This window comes from Tenrec ecaudatus, chromosome 6 (genome assembly GCF_050624435.1).
Source record: "Tenrec ecaudatus isolate mTenEca1 chromosome 6, mTenEca1.hap1, whole genome shotgun sequence".
Taxonomy (NCBI): Eukaryota; Metazoa; Chordata; class Mammalia; order Afrosoricida; family Tenrecidae; genus Tenrec; species Tenrec ecaudatus.
The window spans coordinates 148,957,861-148,984,361 of record NC_134535.1 but is presented as its reverse complement, the minus strand read 5'-3'; the positions used below and the strand labels follow the sequence as shown (position 1 = coordinate 148,984,361).

The 26,501-nt window shown below is 47.0% G+C and overlaps 1 protein-coding gene across 1 annotated transcript in view; it reads right to left on the bottom strand.

Annotated features, from left to right (window-relative positions):
• LMCD1 (LIM and cysteine rich domains 1) overlaps positions 1 to 23,957 on the bottom strand; it is a 72,699-nt gene extending 48,742 nt beyond the window's left edge. The window contains exon 1 of the mRNA XM_075552328.1: positions 23,798 to 23,957. Coding sequence (XP_075408443.1) covers positions 23,798 to 23,839 — 42 coding nt within the window. The 5' untranslated portion in view covers positions 23,840 to 23,957. The remainder of the gene's footprint in view (positions 1 to 23,797) is intronic.
• Positions 23,958 to 26,501: the final 2,544 nt, after the last annotated feature.

The following is a 26,501-nucleotide window of genomic DNA, read 5'->3' as shown; positions in this document are numbered from 1 at the left end:
GAGAATAGAGCTGTTCTCATGAAGATGTCACGCATGTGTGAATAGAGTTGTTCTCCGTAGCATTGTTAGTGGCTAATTTCTCAGAAATTTGATCCCAAGACCTGACTTCCAAGGTGCCTCTGTCTGGGTAGACTAGAACCTCCCCTTTCCCGTTAGAAGTCAAGTACTTAATTATTTGTTCCATCTAAGGGTCTAGCACCGGTCAGAGCCTCTGTCTTTCAGAATGATGGGGCTGGGGAGACTGTCCAAGATGAGTAACTAACAGGGTGGGAAGTGTCAAAGCCTAAATATAATCATTGATTACTGGGTGACTGGCTATGGATGATGGCTCACGAGAAAGAATGAAGTTCAAAGTCTGGGCCTAAGAGGCGAACTCCTTTGTCGGCCGGGTGAAAGGGATGATGATTGAGAGAGAAGGGAAGCCATTCTACTTGGCTGCCAGCTTCTTGCTGATAGCTGATGCTGACGTGAAGTTGGATCCAGCTCTTACGTGACAGGAGGACTGAAGTGATAGGGATTTAAGATTGAAGTAATATTTTCCTTTGCCACTAGCTGCCTTTGAACTCACTGCAGACACTGCTCTGGCTAACGCGAACAGCAAGTGGTATAAACAAAGACAAAGTCAGCGCTCATTTCTGTCAACTTCGAGTGACATCAGTGGAGGGGGACAAAATGATGCCTTCTCTCATGCTTTTAAGAACTGGCCAAGTTTCTTAAAAAAATAGTCCATTATTTAAGGCATTTGCTGCTTAATTAAAATAGCCTGGCTTTTTAATGAGCTCTGAGATCACTCAGGATCCCAGAGTATCTATCTTCAGGGTTTTCATGGACTATTCAGAGGTGCAAGAGCTGGCCTGGCATTTCCCACCAAGTGAAGTGTTTCTAGCGGGTCCCAGTAGCCTTTTCTTACCAAACACACACCTGGAGATGTCTTTTCACTTCCTTGGCTATACCCGGCAGCTTTTAGGAAGATGTAGAAAAGTCACTAGTGACTAGCTTCATGAACAGCCAGAAATCATCCTAATCCACTTGGAATCGTGTCTAGGGATTGATCAAGGAGCTCGGGGGAAGGCGAGATGAAAGAGAGGCCCTGAAAGGAATCCTTAGTTTTCCTCCCTGGTTTCCTAAAGGGGAACCAGCTGCTGGTGTGCCCGTGCCCGGTATCTCCAGGTTCCACTGGAAAGTAAGATCTAACTGGGCTCATGGTTCTTGGGTTTCTACCTTTATAAGACTCCTCCTCAACATGAAATGGCAAGTTCAAGGCCTGTAATACTTACTTATCATACCTCCCAGTTTTACAAGGCTCTCTTGCTTTTAATAGCCTGTTAGCCTAAGAATGTTTGCCTATAAAGACGTACTTTGTGTGTGTGAGTTCTTAATTTGCAGCATTGCTGGTCTTTCCAAGGATAAGACACTTTTGTTGAAGTTAATTTTGGAAACATGGAGACATTGCAAACGAAGATGAGTACTTTTAAATCTTGTCTGTCCCAGGCCCCCTGACAGCTTCAAAACAAATATGCTGTGTAAATGCACACACATAGCACTATTACTAAAAATTTGAAGATTTTGCTTATGCAAATGTTTTGGGTTGGGAATCGAATGTTTAACTTAATCCTAGGTAAACTTATATGACAATGGATGCATTGGGGATGTGTGCACATGTGAAAACACACACACACACACACACACACACACACACACACACACACACACCTTCCTGTACTTCCCTCAGTCAACACTGGTGCCTTGCAGCCAAGAAAGAAAAACAAGATTTTTGGTTGCTTTTTCCCCCTGGTTTAAGACAAACCTTCTTATGAATGTCTCCCCTTGTCTGTTTTGGCGCTCATGTGTTTTTAAAGGGAGTCCTTGGGTGGGATAAATGGTTTAATTGCTCAGCTGCTTAAACAGAGGCCTGCAAGGTGGGAGGTTTTGAGAGAGGAGCTCTAGTCAAAGGCCACGACCACTCAAACCCTACCGGGAACTGTGAACAGGACTTGACTCCGTGACAACTGGTCTGTTTTTAAAACGAATATTAAACATACTCTTTTTGGATCAAATAGTTCATCCTTCCCTTGAGGCTGGAGGTGGTTACAGGTTGGGCTGCTAACTACAAGGTCAGCAGTTCTAAACGTAGCCACTCAGCTGAGGTGAGATGGAAACTCACAGGGACAGTCCTGCAGGGTCACCGTGTGATGGCAGAGAATGAGTCCCTTGAGTCTGTGTTCCCATCCCTCTCCAATACTGATCTTGCGGTACATGGTACACAGAGTTCAATTTTGTTCTTTAGAAAATAGGGAACCAGTAGAGAGGTCTGAAGGGCAGTCCCATTCCCAACTACATGCACAGCCACCACTCCCCCTGGAAGAATTTACTTCAGAGGACAGCACTGAAGCTGCAGCTCAGGGAGAGGGACATGTCTGATCAGAGCACACTGGAGCAGATGAAGCGGGAGGAAGAGAGAATGAAGCACATCCTGGTCCACCAGGCCCTCAGGGCGATATCCCTGCTCAGAATAGCCAATGCACAGAGAGGACCATATGGCCAGCCCCACTCCGAGACACAATGTCTCTTACTGACCCATTACCTTACAGGGGACAACACTGGAGACTCAGTGTCGGAATTGTATCTGATCTGACCCCACCACACTGAGGAAAACACTAAGGGCATGCAACAGAACAGCAAAGGGAGCAGAGCAAGGAAGTCCTGAGGAGATACCAACAATAGACTGTGGGGCCAGGGCATGGCACTCCATCAGACTTGACTGGAAAACACCCCTAAAGGTCAACAAACAGATTTTGAACTATTTACAGGCTTTTTTGGGGGGAATGTATGTGTCATTGTTTTGTTTTTATTGTTATTTTCTTTTGCTCTATATTGTTTTTTGTGCATATTATTATCTCTGCAGGTCTATCTAGATAAGATAGGCTGGATAAACCATCTGGAGAAGAAAACAATGGGATGGACGGTTTTGGGGGAACCTGGGAGAGGGGGAGGTGGGAGAAAGAAACTGGTGTTAACAAACCCAGGGACAAGGGAACAACAGTGATGCAAAATCAGTGGTGAGGAGGGTGTAGGAGGACTGGTAGGGCTTGATCAAAGGCCCTGAGAGGAATTACTGAAATCCAAATGCAGGCTGAGCATGATAGTGGGACAAGAGCAAAGTACAAGGAAATAGAGGAAAGAACTAGGAGGCAAATACCTCTGTATTTATAGAGGTCTAAATACAGGCATGTACATATGCAAATCTATTTATATATGATGATGGGGAAATAGATCTATGTGCACATATGTATAGGGTTAGTATTAAGGTAGCAGATGGACATTCGGCCTCCACTGAAGTACTCCCTCAATGCAAGAACACTTTGTTCTATTAAACTGGCATTCCATGATGCTCACATTCCCAACATGATCGCTGAAGCCAAATGGGTGCATAAGCAAATGTGGTAAAGAAAGCTGATGGTGCTCGGCTATCAAAAGATATAGTGTCTGGGGTCTTAAAGGCTTGAAGGTAAACAAGTGGCCATCTAGCTCAGAAGCAACAAAGCCCACATGGAAGAAGCACACCAGCCTGTGTGATCACAAGGTGCTGAAGGAATCAGGTATCAGACATCAAAGAACAAAAAAATCAAATCATTGTGAATGAGGTGGGGTGCAGATTGGGGACCCAAAGCCCATCTTTAGGCAACTGGGCATTCCTTACAGAAGGGTCTCAGGGAGGAGATGAGCCAGTCAGGGTGTGATGTAGCAACGATGAAACATACAACTTTCCTCAAGTTCTTAAATACCACCACCCCCACCCCACCCCCACTATCATGATCCCAATTCTACCTTATAATTCAGCTAGATCAGGGGATATACACTGATAGATAGGGACTGGTATTACAGGCAATCCAGGACAGATGATCCCTTCAGGACAAGTGGTGAGAGTGGTGATACTAGGAGGGTGAAGGGAAGGTGGGGTAGAAAAGGGGAACTGATCACGAGGATCTACACTTAACCTCCTCCCTGGTGGATGAACAACAGAAAAGTGGGTGAAGGGATATGTAGGACGGTGTAAGATATGACCAAATAATAATTGATAAATTATCTAAAGTTCATGAGAGAGGGGTGGCATGGAGGGAGGGGACAAAATGAGGAGCTGATAGCAAGGGCTCAAGTAGAAAGCAAATGTTTTGAGAATGATAATGACAACAAATGTATCAATGTGCTTGACACAATGGATGCATGCATGGAATATGGTAAGAGTTGTACAAGCCCCCAGTCAAATGATTTAAAAATGAAAATCTAGCACCAGAAAGTCACAGGTTCTTAGGACCTTAAAGAGTTTTGAGGCTGAGTTCTTTTAAGCTCAGAAATGAATGAAACTATAATTTGTTTTGCAAAACATAATTAACCTTCAAGCACAATTTTCAAGTTATTGACTCTGTAACACAATTAAATTGTGAAATTGAATCTATAGGAACTGGGTTACTTCCTAGGAAAGGATCTCAAGTAAGTTTTGAATGATTCACTTTACCATATGCCCCAGAAAAAAACGCCACCATGGAGGAGGCTGCCCACATGCAGTTCCCGCTCCTCGGATTCTTGTCCTCCGGCTCCTTCCCGCAAGGAAGGCACACGATTCGATTCATTAGAAGCAACTCGATGACAGTGAGTCTGTGTAAGAGTATTGGCGTCAGACACCTGTAGGGACTTCACGCTTCTTCCTGGGACCCATCAAGACCCCTAAGACTTTTAGCTGTTGTGTACACAGGTATACCTGGGAGTTACTACGGGGTTAGTTTCAGAATGCCGCAGTGAAGCCAATTGTGCAGTAAAGTGAGGCACACCGGGACTTTTTTGGTTTCCCATGCCTGCACTGCAGTCTGTGAAATAAGCACCATCCTCATGAGAATGGATGAAGGACTGCAGGGAGTGCCACGATGTGACAGAGACACAAAGTGAACACACACTGTTGGGAACATGGTACCGACACACACGCTTGACGCAGGGCTGCTGATCTGTAAACAAGGCAGTACCTGCGAAGCACAATGAAGCCAAGGATGCCCTCCGTTGCTTAGTGCCTTTCTGCCCTGCCACGCTGCAGGTTCACGACGAGGGTAGAGTCCCTAGGGCAGAGTCCCTGGGCTCACGGCTCTATCACCGGGGCCTGTAAAAATACTTGGCACCTGGCTGTTGCTATGAATTGTTGCCATCAGTTGGCCTTTACCCCACAGAAACCCCACCAACAACAAAAGGAAGCATTGCTTAGTGCTGCGCCACCTTCATGCGTAGGGGGATGTTTGAGCCCTCGGTTGTGGTCACGGGTAGTGACTTCCACCCTGGGGGTGAATCTTCTCGCCTCGGATCACTGTTCTCTTGTGATGTGGAGCAGTTTCTATGGCCAATGATGAGATGTAGCTCTCCAGGCCCCACTGCTACATAAACACCTGCAGGTTTGGTAACCGGCAGGCAGAGCTCTACTCTGTCCAGAGGGTTGCAATGAGTCAGAATGGACTTGATGGCTGTGAGTTCAGCTTTGAGTTTTGTGGTACTGGCCGGATAGCTTCTTGAAACCTGTCCACTGGGGGTGACCCCACTGGTATTAAAATCCAACATGGCAGCAGCATGCAAGCCATCGCAGAACAAAGTGACCAAAGTGGTGGCAGTGCATATGAGCTCCTCAGTACTCAGTGGGATCTACCGAGGAGGTTCTTGTAGAACACTGCCACGTTCGCCTTCTGTGGTAGTTACATAACCTGTTGTCAATGTGAGACTATTAAGAGGGAAAGAGTGGAGTTTAGCCTGTCAATCAGGTCACAGCTTGATGATCTCATTTGGAGGCGGTAAGGAAATAAATAGCTCACTGGAAGTGGGACACAGGCTCACTCCCAGCAAGACATTCCTGCCAACAAGACACATGGAGTTATGCTAGTGCCCTGGAGCTAGAGGAGCCATGTGGAGACCCCTGCCAGCGCTGAGATGCGTATACTGCCACTGGATCCATCAGACTGTCCACCCACTGGCCTGTGATCTTCCTGCATTCGGCGTCATTGCATGGGTTTTGTGAGCCCGAAGAGGACTTTAGAGATTGGTATCCGACATATGGGCTAATCTCAGACTTATGAACCTGATCTGGACTGGGCTGGGGTGTTTTCTTAATATGCAATTTCTCTTTGACATACATTTCTCTCTTACACACATGAGTGTCTATGAATTTGTTTCTCTAGTCTACCCGGACGAACATACCTTCTATTAATGCTTTTGAAACATCAAAAGTTAATGCATGCTGGATATTCTATACCTGAAGGTGAAGCCTGCAGGGAGAGGAAGAAAAACAACAACAACAACAACAACAACCGCAGCAACAATTTCCTCTGGCTGACAGGCTTTTAGTGCCCCCCGACTCCTCTGACAATCTCTTCTCTGTCATTCCCAAGGGCTTCCCTTACTAGCTTCCAGTGTAAGCTCTTCTCTTCTTGATCTCAGCACAGTCTTCTCTGTTAATCTATTCTGATAGCTTTAACTAGTGCCCTTCAGTGCTCACCTTCATCTGCAGGAGCCCCATTAGCTTCCAGAATCTCTCTGTGGATCGACCACAGTAGCAGCCCAGTGGACTGCAACCTGTGGTCACCCTCCCTATGCGAGTCTCAGGAGAACTGTGCTCATGAGCCTTTCAAATTCATCTGCCAGCTCTTTCTTCTGAGATACCTCTGGGTGTATTTGAACTACCTACCTACGGTTTGAACAGAGCACTTACACTGGTAGAATTGCTCGCATATCTTCTTTGCCCATCAAGCCCACTGACTACCCTGTACTCATGGGTTCCCTACCCATCCAGTTCCCAGAATCCCTGTCAAGGACTTAGAGAGCCATCATTTTCTTATGGACGTGTCACAGCTGGTGCTTCCTCTCTGCCTCTTTCTAGTTTGTGTCACCCCTTCTCTGATGCACCGCAGGATGTAGGAGGTCCCCATATTAACCTGGTTCCAGCTCACCAGGATAGTAAAGTCAATTCCTCACAGGCTGGAAGGTGATTCAATAGAGAGAGGAAACTAGACTTCTCTAGTAGACTTGCTACTTCAAGATGTAGCAACTGTAGTCTTCCCCATGTTCCAGCACTGGGATACTAAGGGATGTAGGGCCAATCCCCCTGAGGCACTTAAGTGTTGTAGACTTTCCCTTGCATTTGGCTCTGGAGGATTTGCAATGGCGGGATTTTTCAGAAGTAGAAGAGTGGGTCTTTCTTTCAAGGTGCCTCTGGGTATCCGCTATTCAAGCCTCTAACCTGCTAACCACCCACATGTTGCTCTTTGGGGCCATAAAGTAGTTTACCTGGCTTGTGCAAGAAGATCAGGTTTCCACGTTGCCCCTCACAGCAAGGGCAAAATGTGCTGAAGGAGCTGTGTTTTAGTTCTGTGGAGTGAGGCATGACAAATGAAAATGGGGAGAGTGCTTGTGACATCAACTCTCCATGGTCAAAGTCAAAAGGATAATAAAAGTGTCTAATAGGGCCTTTTCTTTTTAAAAGGGCAAATACCAACCAACACACTAATTAATTTCACCAGCAAACCTCTGAATAGGCTCTTTCATTCTTTTCAAGCGTATCCGTGCTCACACTGTCCAGCGCCGGGCTCGACAGAAACAGCTCTGAGAGGTGTGGAAAGGAAGCATGGAAATTCTAAGTTCTCAGGATGAGAAGAAATCTGAGGGGCCCCTTTAACTCCCGAAGAGCTTGCGACTCCCAGGCTGAGAACCGCTGCTCTAAGTAGTGCCTTCAAGGAGACCCCACACACCTATTGCTGACTTGAAACTCCTCTGCTCAGGACCAAGACTAGAACTGGTAGGGTAGGAGTGGAGCATGGAGCAGGGGAGGGAGTGCAGCTTCAGCTTGGCGGCAATCCGGCGGCAGGATCTTCCAGTGAAAAGGCAATCAAAGATCAGTGGGAGTCATCCCAAGCAAACTGAGCTTTTAGTGTTTGGCTCCTTCAAACTTGTCCACAAAAGGATTGGCTCGAGGACTGTGGGTAAGCCAAGTGCTGATTCGTTTTCCTGTGTTAAACAATGACCTCGAACATTTCTCTGAACTGTAGGAGCCTGTTTCCGGCTGGAAGCTTCCTGAGAATAAATATCAGGGGGACTCCACAGGGTGGGGGACAGTTGGCCCTAGTCACTGACTAAGCGCAGCCCTGTCTCAGATGGGCCGTCCCTCCTGAGAAACAAGGCCAGGGGGCTTGCTGACAGTTAGTTCAATCCAGGCCACTGCAGACCAGCTACCTGAGGGTTTAGTCCTTGATAGATATTGATACCAAAGTAAGACCTGTGGAGAAACTTCATCTACATGGACTGTTAATTAAGAGTTTCCCTCTGCCACATCAGAGCTACCCCAGGAAAGTAGTACAATCATTGCCAAGACAATGGTCTTTGACTGCAAGGAATTCTGAGAAGGCGCCTCTTTTGTATTGTAATCCCTCCATTCTCTTTCTGATCCACAGTTCCACCAGCAAGGAGCACAAAGCCCTCTTTGGAAAGCCTTTCTTTTCTCAGTATTCCTTGATCCATGCACTGCTTACTTCTTCCTTCCTCTCTTACTGCATTCTTACCCAGGCCAGGCTCTCAGGGGGAGACACACAGATGACTGTGCTGTGGCCCTGGGAGGGGGAAAGGACTAAGGAGCTCTGATTGCTAAACAAAAGGTTGGCAGTTTGAATCCACCCAGAGATCTGGTGATCTACTCCTGACCTTGTCCTTACAGCAGAAGTTGGCCTTAAAGGGAATAGCATGGCACAGGTGTTCAGTGAGTAGGGCAGTGATTGAAGATGTCGCAGGGCCACCCAGAAAGTGACATATCCATTCAGCGGGAAAGCATGACTCCATGAGGGGAGAGCTGATGGCTTGGTGGAGAAGGACACAGAGGAAGGGATAGGAGAGCTGGGTCCACCGAGAAGGCCATCCAGCCAGTGTGCTTGTAGGAAGGGAAGTGTTTAAAGGAATACGTGGCAGATCCATTGGGAGGAAGATGAGTATTGCAATGGGAACAGGGACCCTCACTGGCTGCCCAGCTCATCCTAGAGTCAAACTTTGTGATGGGGTAATTAAATACCATTTTAAATGCCTCTCTGAACTTGAAATGGTACGAAACCCTGAATTCTCACCCTAGTTTTTCTAATAACTTGCCCTGTAACCTAACCTTGGTGTGTCTGTCAGTCTGTGAAATAAGGAAAAGGACCCACAGAATCTTTAAGATCCTGTCCACCTCACAACAATTACTCCTAAGTGATGAAATGCACAAGGCACGCATTATTAATAAGTGCCCGATGATTTCCCCAGTAATGATCCTCACTGGTACAGAGGCTGGTATTGGCAGCTACTCTAATTAGCTGTGAATCTTAGTACAAGATTGTGTGTTCCCCAGGGGCTGTTGGCAGGTGGGAGGGCAGACTTGAAGAAACAAGAGTTTTGCCATCAAAGTTTACTATTCTTTAGGCACTTTCAGGCATAGGGGTGATACCCATAATCTCATTTTCCAAATAATTGGCATACAATCTTCTGTCACCAGTGCCCCCAGCCCTACTTAATGTGCCACATGCTAATGACAAAAGTCAAGGGCAGTCATCCTCGTGGAATTTTGAACATCCAAACCATGTCATTGCCATTGTAATGCCTCCCAAGATAGCTTCTGTTCTAAAATATGGACTGAGGGAGCCCACATTATCTGAAATAAGAACTGTGTAGAAGGACATGCTTAGATGCAAGATTCTGGATTTTGTTAAACTAGCTTCCATATTTCAAAAAGTTGATCTTCTTCCTCACAGTTTGTCAAGAAGTCCTCCTTGGTATTTCCCCCTCTAACTTAAAGGACTGCATAGCTGCTTCAAGATAAAAGCTGGGGAGCACACACAATGTAGCAAAATGTACATATGTATATAGAAATGTATGGAGTAAAACGTTTGCCACTTTATCCATTTAGAGTTCAGCGACAGTAACTACCTTATTATGCGACCATCATCGCAAACAGAAGCTCAACAGCCTTTACGCAATAGCTCCTTTCAGCAACCACTAATATGGAGCCCCGGTGGCTGAGAGGTTACTAATTGGGCTGCTCACCACAAGCTCGGCAGTTCGAAATCATCCACACCTCTGCAGGCGAGAGATGAGGCTTTCTCATCGTTTGCAGTTTTGAAAGCCCACAGGGGAATGTTCTAGTCTGTCGTATAGGGTCGATGTAATTTGGAATCAACTCGAGGACAGAGAATCGGCTTTTGTTTGTTTCTGAGTAACCATTAATAAACTTAGGTCTCTATACAGCTCCTCTTCTCTTCATATTAAGCGGACTGACACAATGTTGGTCCTCGCCACTGACATACTGTCTTCAGCATAATGTCTTTGAGCTCTACCGTTGCTGTACACTGAACCAGAAAAGTCACTTCCCTGATGGTTGAAGTAATACACCGCTGTTGAGTTTAAACCACAGGGAAGGCTCCGCGCACATGTGCAGTGGCTGAGTCTCACAAGAGCATGATGGTAGAGCCATGCAGGTTGTCGCCCTGCTGAGAGGTATACGTGTGTGTATTCTTTCTCTTCCCCAACTACATTGATTTTCCCCATGTCTTCTGTCATAACATTAATCGATATTTTTCTGGAAAAGATCCAAACTCAATGGCAGTGAGTGAGCTGAGATTCAACTGCAGGCTTGGGCAAGCCAATGGCCTGTCACGTCAGATTTCCTACACACAAGGCAGGCAGACCTGCTCTCCAACCACCCCAACAGGTTCTGGTTTGGAGACGAGCCAGTTCCCCGAGGAGAAAACAGTGCATACTAATTGGGGTGCATTTCTCCATGACCCAAGATGGATAATAATAGCAAAAACTCATTGCCATCGAGCTGATGCCAACTGATTGGACAGGGTAGAACCGCCGCTGTGAGCTTCTGAGACTGTAACTCTTTACAGGAACAGGAAGCCCCATCTTTCTCTCAGGAAGGAGCTGGTGGATTTGAACTGATGATCTAATGGATTGCAGCCCAATATACAACCACAACACCCACCACAGCTTTTCAGATGGATAACAATCTTCCCCCAGTATGGAGTCAAAGGGGATGGAGAAGACAGGTGTTGTAGTGTTTGGAATAGACCCCATCCTAACAATTCATTCCTCCTCATCTTTAAAGGCTTGGCTGCTCAGGAAGGAAGCCTTCCTTGACCTCACCAGGAAGGGTTACGTACTTCCTCTCCCACTCTCCTTCCGCTACACACTGTCGCTCTGGAGGAAGGTCTTCAGCACAGCTGGGCTCTTATCTGGAGATCGGTCTATGGCCTTCCCTAAAATCATCAGCTTCCGAGATGGGCTGAGGTTCAATGGCTCATCATTGGACTTCTCCCCTTCCTAACTCCGTCAGGCTCTAGCAAATGACAAGTGTGCAGTCCATTTTTGAACAAAATACATTCTTAAAGTTGGACAAATCAGAGGTAGGTAATCGGTTTCATCAGAATCATGTTTTTATTCTCCTTTGCTATTTCACTCTCATAACAGATTGTTAGTTAAATCTCACAACAATTTTAGCCCATTTTACTGAGGAAAAGTTGAGGCACATGGGTTGTATGATTTGTCCAAGATACCACAGGAACTAAATGGCAGAGGTGGAATTTGAACCCTCTGCCTCAGGCTTCCTTCTCAGAAGAGTGTTTTGAATAAGAGAAGATACAGAGGATCAAAAGGAATCAATATAATTGAAATAGTATCAACACACAAAAACAGATTTATGATTGGGAAATATGGAAAATTACAAGATCTAGCAATGGATTGAATTACTTATTTCAAATCTGGATGGGTATCCTTGACATTTGGAGATGGTATCACAGCTATCAAGTGAGACAATAATGTCAGATGCCCAATGGTGCTAAGGACAAAAGGGAGCTATCTGGGCTTGTGGTCATCATTTGTGACTGTAGATAAGTCTCAGTGGTTGCTGTATGCCATCGGGAGTCCATTCTTACCCACGCGGACATTATAGCAGAGTAAAACTGCCCCATGGTGGCTCTGAGGCTGACACTGTCACAGGTACAGATCAGCAGCTCTTTTCTCTGGAGGTGTGGTGTTGAGCTCAAACCACCAACCTCTCCACTAGAAGCTGAGTGCCTAACGATCAAGTCAATAAAAACTCTAGAAACTAAACTCATTGCCCTAGAGTTGATGCCAACACACCGTAACTCTATAGGACAGAGTGGAGCTAGCTGCCCCTGTGGGTTTCTAAGGTTGTAACTCTTTACAGGAGCGATTAGTGGGCTCACACTGCAGACCTTGCAGTCAGTGTGTAATGCACTGTGCCACCAGGGCGCCTTAGAGTGACATGGGGCTCCTGACCGTTTCACTTAGAAGTTACGAATAGCAAGATGCATGCCCCCCTCCCTTATTCAAGTCCCATCACATTCTCAATTCTGTCCACAGATCCCCTCTGTTTACTAATAAGACAATTGTAAGGACGGTGCAGACTGCGTGGCTGTTCCGTTCTGTTGTACATAGGACTGCTGTGGGTTGGAACTGACATGATGATACCCCACAACAACGACTACTTCATTTAAAAGGCCACTTCATGGAGTTGACTTTGATTCATATGTGTCAGAATACAACCGTGCTCCCTGGATTTCAATGATGGGCATAGAGGTCACCAGGACTTTCTTCCAAAGTCTCTCTGGGTAGACTTGAGCCTCAACTTCTCCATTAGGCACTGAACACAATTGTCATCTCAGCCTCCTGGGGACTTTCAGCCTGCCTGTCTACAAGAGAGGAGGTCCCTGGAGTCCGGATGTGGTGGCATCACCCCCTGCCACCAAGTCCATTGTGTACCCAGAGCTATAGTAGCGTTCCAAAAGGGTGGGGGTGGGAGTGGACCAGGGTGGGGAGAAAACATGTGTGAGTGGGTAGTAGTTACATAATTTCATGTCAACTTGAAGATATATAAAAGTGTAGGGGTGGAGTTTAGCCTGTCAATCAGATCACAGCCTGATGGTGACTCTTTGTCCATGTGGTCTTCTTATAAAAAGGGTCCTGCGAACCTCCCCTCTCTCTGACTTCACCTTCTTCCAGTGTGCCCCTCTGAGACCTGATACTTCGGCTGCCATTGGATCCATATGACTTTGCACCCACCAACCTGTGATCTTCCTGAATTCTGCATCTTTGCTTGTGACTGTGCGAGTCTGAAGAGGGACTTACGGACTGGTATTGAACTCATAGACTTGAGTTACACTGGGCTGGGAGGTTTTCCTGATATACAAAGCTTCTTGATATTAAGCTCTTTCATACTTATATTTGTCACTGGATTTGTCTCTCTAGTCAGCCTGGTCTAACACAGTGGGCAGGGTTCAAGAAGACCCAAATCATAGGATCTTGAAATCGTTTGCCCCTTCTTTCAACTTTGTTGAGTTCCTGAGTGACACACATAGTTTGACTCTCAGCTAACTGAAAGATCATGATTCTAGTCTACCCAAAAGTGCCTAAAAGGAAAAGCCTGGTGATCTACTTCTGACAAACCAGCTCCTGGAAATCCTGTGCAGCACAGTTCTGCTCTGAGGCTCACGTGGTCACACGTTGGAATGACCTTGACAACAGCTAGTGCATGTGTGCGTAGGTCTCCCGCCTGTATGGAAAACGGACTTCACAAGAGTATGAGGTGGACACCTGTGTTAGACAGGGTTCTCTAGAGAAATAAAACCAGGGCACTTATGGTTATATATATATCATGTAAATATGATGTATAATCATATATATGCTCTCTATCCATATATATGGACAGTGATATATAGCACAAAGGAATATAAAAGCTAATTAGTCCATACAGTGGTACAGAGGGCTCAGTTCAACTCACTTCCATGAAAGAGCTAATATACTGGAAGTCCTTCAACTCATGAGGGCTGCTCAGTCCAAGGTCAAGGAAGAGGACAGCTGAGTCTTCTGTAGAGCAATGCAGGAAGTCCGGCCAGAGGCAGAAAACAGCAGGATGGGTCACCAACAGTCAGCCAGATGACAGGATCCAACAGTCCCAAATTCAAGCAATGTATATACCAGCAGTGTGGCAAAGCAGGTCTTGAAGGAACCTCAGGCTCTGGTGACACGATCTATAAGTTGGGTGTCCCACAGGTAGTGCAGCTCACAAGTTGAGACAGAGAACTATCTAAGGCAGCCTGACACTGATCCAAACACCAGAGAGCAAGAGAGAGGTGGCCCTCGCTAAGCCATTTCTCTCTTTGCCCTCCAATCAAACTGCGACCTTATTAATCCCACATGTTCTTATTGGCCAGGTTGGTACCAAAAACCTACCTATCACAATACCCCAGGCTAAATTTTTCTTGTTACCTGCACAGGACCTGGTACTACTTCATCAAATAGGTGTTCAAGAAATGCTTGCTAAATGAAGGACTACAGGATTGTACTCATAGGCAAGGCTTCATCTGAGGGTCGGAGAAGATCACACACAACTGGAACCAAAGACTACTTACTGCTCAGCAAAGCAAGGGTTGCCCCCAGGGGCACAGTAACCAGACACCTATGGCAAATGGTGACTATTCTCACAGTGTTGGCATATGACGTGGCCTGAGTATAATGGTGGTAAGACTCAAGTTTAGCTACAAGAATAACCACATGTGACACAGGTATATTAAACTTGGCCTCCCTCACCAAAAAACCCCAATTCATTGCCATCAACTTGATTTTGACTCATAGCGACCTTATAGGGTAAAGTGAGTTGCTTTTATGTCTTCTAATTGCAGGGTCAGAAGTTCAAAACCAACAACTGAGAAAGATGAGGCTTCCTATTCCCTTAAAGATTTACTAGCTCAGAAACCCACAGAGAAGTTCTGTCACATAGGGTTGCTATGAGGTAGTCTCCCAAGCTCCAGCAATTAAGTTGTCTTGGGACTTTTGGTTGTGTGGCCGGGAGTGGGCCAGAAAAACAGCAGGAGATGCGACTGAGGACTTACCATGCATCCCAGAACTTTCTGTGTCTTGGTAAAAAGCCCAACGTTTGAGGCAGAACTATCGATAACTCCATTTCTCAAATGAAGATCATCAATCAATTGGCAGAGGTGCCAGACCTATCAAGTGGCGGGACTTCCCAGCAGTCTAAGGAGCCCTGCTTGTGTGTGGTAAGGGGCTGGCTGCTAACTGCAAGATAAGCAGTTAGAAACCACCAGCTGATCATTGAGAGAAAGAGGGGCCTTCTGCTCCCATAAAGAGTTAAAGTCTTTTAAACCCACAGAGGACAATTATACCCTGTCCCATAGGGTCACTGTGTGTCAGAATTGGCTCGATGGCAATGAGTTTGGATTCATTCTAAGCAGTATGAATTGAATTGTGGTCCCCAAGGCATGTTTCAGAATTCTAACCCCTGACTGGATGTCATGCCTTTAGGGTACAGCAGCTGTGTTCTCTGCTAGGTGGGTGGGGCATCTCAGTGTAAGGTGTGTCCTCACCCCCCTCACTGCTAAATCATGAGAAGCAGTGTGGACCCAGAGATGAATGAGCCCAGATTTCAGGAGTCGCAGCACAGGATCAGAGCACCAGGGGACCAGAAACCCCAGGACTGGAGAAGCCGTGAGGTCAGCAGCTCAATGGTCAGTCCACAGGAGAAAGATGAACCTGCCTGATCCCAGAAAGACACAGGGCCTGGAAACCCTAGAGCAAGTAGCTCTACTCTGCCCTGGCAAGTTGCCGTATGTCGGAATCAACTCAATGCTGGTTGGCTTTGGGTTTAGAGACGCGGAGGCAAGAATTTTGCTTCCCCAGCACAATGGACAGAGTGCGAACCCCCGCTAGAGCCAGTGACCTGAATGTGGGCTTCCAACCTTCTAAACTGGGAGAAGATAAATCTCCGTTCTTCAAAGTCACCTCCTGGTGAGCTTTGCTTTACATCGGCGCCAGGACACTAAGATGGTGAGTGCTTCGCCACTTCTCGAAACCACCTCTGAACGTCATTCTCGAGTTGCATCCACAGCCCAGATGTTCTCACGCCCCTCTCCAGTGTGCACGTGAGTCAGGACAGCATGGGCCCAGGACGTGGAAGCAGAAGGTGGAGGAGGCCCCTTTCCCCCTTCAGTCATACGAGGTGCAGTGAGCACACCTGGAACCTAGAACTCCTGTTATATCCCGTGTGAAGCAGGGGTATGCAGGTCCTCCCCCAGTCCTCTCTCTGCTCATCTGCCGCATGAAGGGGCTCACCTAACAGACCACGATGTCCCACTCTGCCATTTCATGCTATGTACCATTCCCACTCATTCCCCCAAGACAATGTTTACAAATGATCTAGGGTTCAATACCAGAAGAACAAAGCAAGCCATAAACAAGCCGGATGGTGCCCAATCGTTGCCTTGGACTGGTATGGACGCCAGTTTTCTGGGTTCTTCCAAGGAGGGACTTGCTAGGCTTTCATTTAGTTTTCTTTACCCACAGCAATCTTGTTTCCTTTCCAAGCTTGTCCTGGTGGGCCCTGGACCCAGTGTTTTGCTTGGTCCCGAGTCCCATGCTATTAGAGAGATCCTGAGTCAGGCTGACCAGGCATGTAGAGATGTATATTCCAGAGGCCAAGCCTATCTCCGGGATTGAATTTCCTGGAAGCTCTGCAGCTAGCATCTCTAGGATGTTTTTCCCTAAGAGTCATTGCCTCTTAGGCAACTTTCAGGACAATAGTGCACGATTCCTTAAAAGGTCACCAATGGGCAGAGCTCTGGAAAAGCCTGCGAGCCCATCAAGAGAAATCTAGACAGCCATTTGTTAAATGCATGGCTCTGACTGGTAATGGTTGCATACCAGCCAGGCACACCCAAGCAGGGGTGCGGGGGCACGCCATAACCAGCAGTGACCCATGACGATGAAGAGGGAGGTGAAGCGGATGATGTGCTGGCTCCTGAATCAGGCTCTCAGTCAGTGGACTGGCCACGATCTATATGTGGAGCTTGTGGTCATTAGCGCGTCCCTCTCCACCTGATGAACACTGTCTGGTTTCTCTTGACGTACAAGGCACTTAACCCTTAGGCTTGGAGAGGCCTGGATGTGGTTTCCTACCCTTCCATCACGTGGCCTGCTTGATGCTCCTAGTTGCCATGGAGTTGATTCCATCTCAGGGTGACCCCCTGGGGGAGACTCCCGCTGCTCTATGGGGCTTTGAGCCTTAGGGGAGCAGGTCACCAGGTGTGTCTCCCACAACGCCTCCAGGTGGGGTTTAATATGCCATCCTTCATCTAGTAGTTAAGCGCTTAACCATTTGCTTCTTCCGCGGACTCCAACAATGGCAGTAGGCAAGTTATTTTAAACTCTCAATCTTAAAAAAAGGACGCTACATTTGTTGCACGGTAGTCTTTAGGCTGAACTCACACACGAGAAAGCAGCCAGCACCATGTAGATCCTCAAGAGATGCTTTCCCTTTAATCGTCTGCTTTTGCAAATCTTGCCTGTCTTTGCAAAGGACCGGCAAGTCTCCTGGCAGAATCCTTGGGAGACAATTGTCCAAACAGATGATAAAAGTAAGACCAAACATAACAGCTAGTCCCATCTGACACCATCACAATGTAAAAAGTTCTTTCCTCATTAAAACATAAAAGCTCCAAAGCCAAACGGTTGTATGACGCTTCGCAATTGCATGATTGCTTCTGTTTTTGTGAAAGCAAAATTGAATTTCCACATCACTTATTTAGCCTTATAACCGGAGGCTCAGTACACAGACAAGACCCAGGTTCCTGCTTAACTCTTTCTATAACCAATGCAGCTACCATGGAGACGACCCTGTCGCACGGTGACCCCATGTGTCAGAGTAGAATTGTACTCCATAGGGTTTCCAATGGCTGAAAGTTCAGCAGTAGATTGGCAGGCCTTTCTTCCAACGTGCCTCTGAATGGATTTAATGACTGACCTTTTGGTCAGCTTTCAAATACTTAGCTGAATACACTACTCAGGGCCTCTAACTCTTGCTATCAAAATAAAACCAAACACCCCCACCACCACCACCCCCCGCCACAAAGCAAAAAATCCCCATAAGAAAAGCAAATATCCTTTCCATGGAGTCAATCTGACACATACCGACCCTACTGGACAGGGTAGAACATTCCTTTCTCCCATGACACCTCCTTCTCCCATGAAGCAGCTAGTGGATTTGAACTGCTGAATTTTGACTAGCAAGTGCTTGAGCCAATGCATCACTAGGGCTCCTTAACTTGCATGTAAGTCTTAGCACCATAGGATCATCTCCTAGAGCTCCTGCAGATCATATGGTGCCGATAGTTGAGACTCTCCAAGATGGGTTCAGGGCACCCTGAACATGCCATGTAAAATCTTGGAGCATTTTATGATCTTGGGGCTCCTGTAGAAGTGGCTGGGTGGCCAATTCTACCTTACAAATCTGGTTAGACCAGAGCATATACACTGGTAAAGATAGGAACTGGAAACACAGGGAATCCAGGTCAGATGATCCCTTCAGGTCCAGTGGTGAGAGTGGAGATACTGGGAGGGTGGAGGGAGGGTAAGATAGAGAGGGAGAACCGATTACAAGTATCTACATATAAACCTTCTTCCTGGGAGATGGACAACAGAAAAGTGGGCGAAGAGAGATGTCGGGCAGTGTAAGATATGACATAATAATAATAATTCATAAATTATCAAGGGTTCATGAGGGAGCGGGAAGCGGGGAGGGAGGGGGAAAATGAGGAGCTGATGCCAGGGGCTTATGTGGAGAGCAAATGTTTTGAGAATGATGAGGGTAACGAATGTACAAATGTGTTTTATACAATTAATGTACGTATGGATTGTGATAAGAGTTGAATGAGCCCCAATAAAATGATTAAAAAAAAGAAGTGGCTGGGTGGCTCTGCATCTGGCAAGAGATTGACAGCTCGCACGCTGCCAGTCTCTTCCTGTTATCAAATGAAATGGGAGGAGGGGGATTTCCAAACGAAGGCACGTAAAGAGCAGCAGCTGTCTCTGCACTTTGGAAGTGTTGAAAAGCTGTTCCATAAATCTATGCTAAGTTGAACTGAGTTGTAGGGCTGCCATCCGTTATTAGTATGCAAGGAAGAGTCAAATAACTCTCAAACAAGTGTGAAAGAGTGGCTAGCGGGCTGGAGGCAGAGGCGTCTGAAATCCTCATGCCCATTACTCGATTTCCTAGGAGAAATGACCTGCCCCATGACTACTGTTCCTCTGTTGTGCTGTCGTGTCCTGCTGCGGCTGTGAGGTTGGAAGCGATGCCACCAGGATTTCAAATACCAGCAGGGTCATTCATGGAAGACAGTTTTCCGCAGAGCTTCCAGATTAAGACAGACTAGGAAGAATGGAGTGGTGGTTTTCTCTCAAAAATTAGCCAGTGGAAACCCTACAGATCTCAACAGAATAGTGTTTCTTAAATATCGGGAAAACGAGACCCTGTATTGGAAGACACTCCGAACACCCAATGGCACCGGGATGAGCAAGGCTTTCTTCTCTTGTACATGAGTTCCCCAGAGTTGAAGCTTGACTTGCCAGCGATTAGCAACAGCATTGCAATGACTCAAAACTGGCCCAGATTTGTGCTTTAAAGCCTTTGTAATGCATGTTGGAGGGGCCAGCCAGGAGATAAGAACCATCAAGATCAGTCACTCTTCATAACAAATCCCTATTTTATTATACACCAATTATTTTGAATGCTGAAGTTGGAAAGAAAGGATGGTTCTCCCTCCCAAAGTCAATTCAAATGCCTCCTCTGGAGCTCTGCTTGCCCCAGAGCCAGGGGAAAGGATCCCATGGTTTCTCTACTCAATACCTTATGCCCAGTGGAGGGAGGGACAAATACACACGGGCCTTGGAGAAACCTTTCTTTCCAGACCCTCAGCCTTTGCTGATCTCCTCCCAGGCCTTTTCTTCTTTGTTACTGTTGCTCACTTAATATGGAGGGAAAAAATTAGAGGTTGGGACCCACCCAGTGGCACCATGGAAGAAAGGTTTGGCAATGTGCTTTCATAAAGATCGCAGACAAGAAAATCATAGGGAGCGGTTCCACGCTTGGGTCGCCACGATTTGGAATCAACTTTAGCAGAAATTAACTTTAAATGGCACTTATGCTTTTCTTTCTCCTTTTAAAACAATGCTTTCTTCAGGGCGAATTTGCTTATACACCTAATGGCGTGTCTCCAATACTCTGGCTATAAAGGTCTTTAAGTGACAGCTTAATACATTTCTAAGATTTCATGAGCCAACAATAATTCTTGAAGCGCCATGTTGCTGTTGGACTGGCGCACCTGGGCACGGTGCCAACATCTTTGTACACAGCTGGGTCTGAAGGTGAAGGCAGGAGGGTGAGCATGGAGGAACGTCTAACCTGGAGGACAGGAGAGCCAAGAAGAACGTGGTACGAGGTGTGGGGAGAGACACCAGCTGAGGTTGGCAATGCATTTAAAATATCATCTTTTAGTACTCCTTAGACACCGTGTTGAAGGGTGGGAAATTAAAACTTCCACTGGCATAATGTCGGCGATGAGCATGCCTTTAGATCTCAATGTTCTGAGCCTTTCTAGATTCCGACAAATAACTCCTTGCCAGCCAAAGGCCTCGCAGTTTGTCAGCAACGTAAGTCAGGAGTTCAACCTTTCTGAACTTCGGTTTCCTTAACCGAAAAGTGAGAAGAGCTGTAAGCCCCCTTCTGGGTGGAATGTTTTCTGCCTCTGAAGTGATGTGTTCAATGCCTGGTGAAGGAGAAACTCTGTGTAGCTGTTGGTCTAGGAAGAGGACAAGATGGGCCACTGTCCCCTCTTATCTCGACTGAGCAACGGGTTTAAGGTCAGCTGGGTGGGAGTTGGTGATCCTTCAGATTGCTCAGGCATACACACATACACACATACATACGTGTCATTCCAAACGAACCCTTTCGGGATTCACACACCCACTGGAACATTTGACCACTACTGACAATAATAATGACTAATTCTTATTAAGTGCTCATTCCCTTTATGTGTATCAGTTCATCTAATGATCACAACCATCTTTGGAGGTAGTGAGTGATAAAAAGACAGCTGCTACCATCCCCCAATTTTCGGATCAGAAGAAAAAGTCTCAGACGGTAATTACCTTGGTCAAGAGCACACAAGAGCTAGAAAGTACTGGAGTGGAGCTTTGAAACCAGATCTGGGGCCACAGCATGTACCAGTAGCCAGTCTTGTTCAATAGACTTAATACATAATGAACGGATCCACCAAGGGCAATGACCACCATTCTGCAGGGTCCCCTTGACACTAGCAATCTTCCTTGTAGAAAATCGAATGATGGCAGCGAGAGGCCAGTGGAAGCTCCTGACTGGGCAGTGACACAAGGCAAAGAGCACAGAGGCAAGGAGCTGTTTCTGAGCTCCACCTTGGGAAGTTCCCTCGCCCTTCTGAGGTTGGGGAGACGGTCTCTAGGGCTACTGCTCCAACTACAACTCTCACTTTTAAATTTTATGTTCTCTCTTGATGCCTTTTTTTATGACTTTCCAGCTGCCAGGGTTCCTGGTGCCTCATTCCCCTGGGGGAGTGGAGCAGGTCCATGGAGGCAGCTTAGGGAAGCCATTTTAAATCATTTCCATGTAAATAGGTCCCTTACAGTTCCAAGAGACTATGAAATTATTTCAAAATGTCTAAGTGTGATTGTGCACCCTGAGGCCGAATGTTATAAAACCCCACTGTTGCAGATTGGAAAAGTAAATATGCAATAAAAAGCTTTCCAGCGTACTGTTGGTATGACACAGTACTTAAACACTGTGGTGTGTTCAACGAGGCCCATTTCTCCCCTCTCCTATGCTTCCTTCTCAGAGTGGTGACCCGCTTTCTGGGTGTCCCCATGCCAAGAGCAAAAAAAAAAAAAAAACCTACCCTTTCATCTCTACCCACCACATTCTTTCTCTAAGCCTGTAATTGGATCTAAATGGAAAAATAAACTCTTAGCAGGCCAAGGAAGTTGGCACTGTCCGGTGTCAAGAAGGAGACCGGTTCCACCTCTAATCTGGATAATCACACTCTCCTGTGCAGAGGAAAAGCAAAACAAGGCTCCCTGAGAGCTGGCGCCCCCCGCCTGTGAGGAGGGCGAGTTCGCACACAAGCTCGCTCCACTCACGCATTACCCATCCACCGGTGTGCTGTGAACATACCGAAAACGCCTTGGGTTTTCCAGAGGGCAGCGGAAGCCCGCTATCTTAGCCCTGAACCCCTGCCTTAGCAGCATTTAGGGAGGCAGTTTAGTCACATCTTACATCTGATAAATATCCCAGTGCTACAGCGAGTGAACAAAACCACACTGTATCAGATATGAGGTGTCCTACATGCAAGATGGATAAGTCATTCGCTGAAGAACTTTCTGAGGCCTGCTGTGTGGCACACTGTACTGAACAGAGAGCAACAAGAAGGGTATGTCCCCGAGGAGCATGGAAGATGTGCAGGGAAGGAAGACATGTGCATGCCTGGTCCACCATTAGGTAGAAATCATATTGTGTTAAACCATTAGGTGTAAGTAGTATTGTGTAAAGGCAGTGTCATCAGCACTCCACCCAAGGATAGATGATTCTGGAAATAGTCAACCAAATGCAACAGGGCCTGGAAGCTTCTAGAAAGATGTCCTGATCCGGTGGGGCTTGGTGTGCAGACTCAGACAGGCACACTGTATTCTTCAAGCGCTGTCAGGGCTCTGCCTCAGCTATAAGTCAGCGGGACACCCACCACCCCAGGGCAGGCTTGCATTTCTATTATGCCTCTGCCCTTGTCTTTTCTTTAAGCCTCTCCTTTTAGCTCCCAGGTCATTCGTCAGTGCTGACGCTCATGGAGGCTGAATTGCCCCAAATCAGAGTTTAGGGATGACTGATGGAGAGGGTGACCCACAGGGTCTCTCCATCACTGCTGCAGCTGCTAGGAGGGAGGTGGGAACTGTCATTCCCCATTAGAAGCAGGTAAACCGAGGCTCAGCAAAGTGTTTTGGGCAATACTGCACAGCTAGAAAGTGATAAAGCCAGGGCTGGAACACGGGATTTCTGCTGCTCCGTGGGGCCAGCTCCCTGCGACACTGGGCCTCCGTGTCTCCAGCTGTAAAGTAAGGGTGCTAGTCTGCTGAGTCTCTCACTGGCTTCCCACTGACATGCCCTCTAAGACTCCAGCCTGTGCCCTTCTTCGGCTGCGTGCAGGTGATGCAGGGGCGATGGAGCTACAGGGACAGCTGCAGGCCTCCTCTGCGGTTTACCCGTGACCTTCTGGGCGCCAGGCCAGCCATTCTTGAAAAGGAAACGTGCTGACCCTGGGGACAGAAGCTAGTTCCCTTGTGCTAGAACTGCTGCCACTGCCAAGATCATCAACAAAAGAAGGTGTGTGTCTGTGTGTGTGTGTGCGCGTGCGCCCGCGGGCAATAATCGCGGGAAACACAAGGCAAGTGGGGAAAGCCCCGCTGGATGAAAGCAAAAAGACATAACATTCATGGCCCCTAGCCCCGACTTCCACCGTAGGAGGTGGAAGGGGCAGGGTAAACTAGGGTTTTCTCAATCCTAAAGACCAGAGGATTACAAAGGGAAAAAAAGTTTTCATCTATTTCAATTTTAATTAGCATCACCAATTAAATCACCAGTGCACTTAGGAGGTTTCAGAAAGGTCCCGGGAAAAGTTCGTTATCTTTTCAATTCCATTTTCCCACTCACTTTTTGAAGCGATGAGTGTCTGTTAGCTCACCCATTTATTCCTAACTGCTTCATTCTCTAGGAAGTCTTGGCATGGACGGAGTGTTTACTGGATAAACGAGGAAAGCCGGGCGGGAAGGAAAGCACCTGGGTAAGGGAAGACAGATCGCAGCTCACCTTTTGAACTCTAGGGTTGAGGTCCTTAGCCACCTTGGCCATGGTCTTCGGAGCAGGAGAAAGAGCGCCGAGCTTCTCCGGCGGGGCGTGCGTCCGAGCGCGCGCGGCGCAGATTTGGGCAGCTCAATGGGCAAATGCGCTGGCCGCGGAGCGAGTTCTGCGAGCGGCCGGACGCGCCGGGCCTTTTTAATTGGAGAGCGGGGACCCTCTCGGAGACCTCGCCAGCCAATCCGAGAAGCCGCTCGCACTGAACCAACCAATCCCGGCTCGAGGCGGCCCCGTCCCCGCCCCTCTCCTTTAGGTGGCTCTGTGGCCGGGCCAGCACAGCGCCGCCCTGACGTCAGTGCGGCGGACCGCAGTCCTGGTGCGGGGCTCCTCTCCGCCCCACGCCCTTCTCCTTTAAAGGCGAGGGGCAGAGGGTGGGGCGCGCGCCTGTGCGGCCGCGCCCCGTTCAGGTCATCAGGGAGCGTGATCAAACGGGAAGCGTGGGGTATTTTTAGTGAGCTGAGTCCCGAAATAAATCCTGAGCTCGTTCCCCTGCCCACCCTTTCTGCTTGGTCGTGGAGGGGTGGCGGAGAGGGGCGAGGCAGGTGGTTTGCAATAACGTTGACTCAGCCAGGAAATTTCTCGGGAAGGATGGCAAGTTCTAGCCATCACAGGGAAGATGCGATTCCTGGGAGTGAGGATGAGGCTTTGGCTAAATTGGAGACGGTTTTTAAAGAGGAAAAAAGCTCCAATAAGAGGAAGCTGGCACCCCTCCTCTTCTCCCAAATAAGCATCAGTGTGGTATCATCTATTTGTTAGGATTTTAAAATGTAACATTTTAACATTTTTTGGTCAGGTTTTTAAAATCATTTTATTAGGGGATCATACAACTCGTATCACAATTCATACATACGTCAGTTGTGTAAAGCACATTTGTACATTCATTGCCCTCAACATTCTCAAAACATTAACTCTCCACTTAAGCCCCTGACATCAGCTCCTCCTTTTCCCCCCTCCCTCCCCGCTCCCCTCTGCCTCATGAACCCTTGATAATTTATAAATTATTATTTGATCATTATCTTATACTGTCCGACGTCTCCCTTCACCCACTTTTCTGTTGTCCATCCCCCAGGGAGGAGGTTATATGTAGATCCTTTCCATCACCCTCCCTCCACCCTCCTGGTATCGCCACTCTCACCATTGGTCCTGAAGGGATCATCTGCCCTGGATTCCCTGTGTTTCCAGTTCCTATCTGTACCAGTGTACATCCTCTGGTCCAGCTAGATTTGTAAGGTAGAATTGGGGTCATGATAGTGGGGGTGAGGGGAGGAAGCATTTAGGAACTAGAGGAAAGTTATATGTTTCATTGTTGCTACATTGCACCCTGACTGGCTTGCCTCCTCCTTGAGACCCTTCTGTAAGGGGATGTCCAATTGCCTACAGATGGACTTTGAGTCTCTACTCCGCACTCCCCGTCATTCACAATGATATGATTATTTTGTTCTGACGATGCCTGATACCTCATCCCTTCAGCACCTCGTGATCGCACAGGCTGGTGTGCTTCTTCCCTGTGGGCTTTGTTGCTTCTCAGCTAGATGGCTGCTTGTTTATCTTTAAGCCTTTAAGACCCCAGATGCTATATCTTTTGATAGCTGGGCACCATCAGCTTTCTTCACCACATTTGCTTATGTACCCACTTTGTCTTCAGCAATCTTATTGTGGAGGTGAGCACACAATGATATGATTTTTTATTCTTTGATGCCTGATAACTGATCCCTTAAGTAATTTAACATTTGTAAAGTATTAAGCTGTCTTTTCATAACTTGCTTTAATATAGAATCCCCCTGAGAGAGGAGAATACAGTTCTAATTTTAGAGATGCCAAAGTGTGCAGTCAGCAATGAGTTGAATGGTTATAACCTTGTCATTTGATCTCCACTTTGAGACACTTTCTACTTGATTTGATTTTTAATATTTTCTGTGGCGTTTCCCATCTCCCCTAATATTGGAGTTTATCTTTGTGGTATTGTGTCAGAGCTAGCCGACAATTTGAACAGTCCTGAAAAGGGGAGTGAGGATTGAGGTAAAAAAGAGACACAGAAAGTCTTGGGAGGGCAGCAGTCTGATGGACTGAAGCACCCGTTTATTCTACACACTCCTTATATGCATGCAGAAACAACCCAGGGTGAATTATCTCATTGTTAAGCTAGCACATTTGATACACCTAGCAACTCTATCTTCGGCCAAGCCAGACATCCTTGAGAAAATTAAACAACCTGTTCTTCCCAGATCTTGTATGCTTTCTTGTCCAGTCTATTCAAAATGTAGAGTTACAGAAGAAATCAGCAAACACTGACACATAGGTCATGAGACTTCTCAGCCCTTTCAAGGTTGAGTCTTAATGGCCATCAACAATATTGTATCATTGTTGGTAGCCTTCTTGGCTCTCTGTTATGTGTTTTCCTATGTTTTTCAGTGTGTGGTACCAAGTACGGGTGAATCTCTAGAGACAATAACTAGAACAAGGGTTCCTAGCGGGGATGGGGATGTAGGGCAGGGGGCGGGAGGCTGGGGGGCGGGAGGGGAGCTGACATCAAGGAATTCAAGAAGGAAGTAAATGTTTTGAAACTGATTGTGATAGTGAATGAACTATGGAATGATAGGATGTCTGGATTAGCTCCTAATGGTTTGAAAGAAATTGAAAAGTGTACATTGTCATT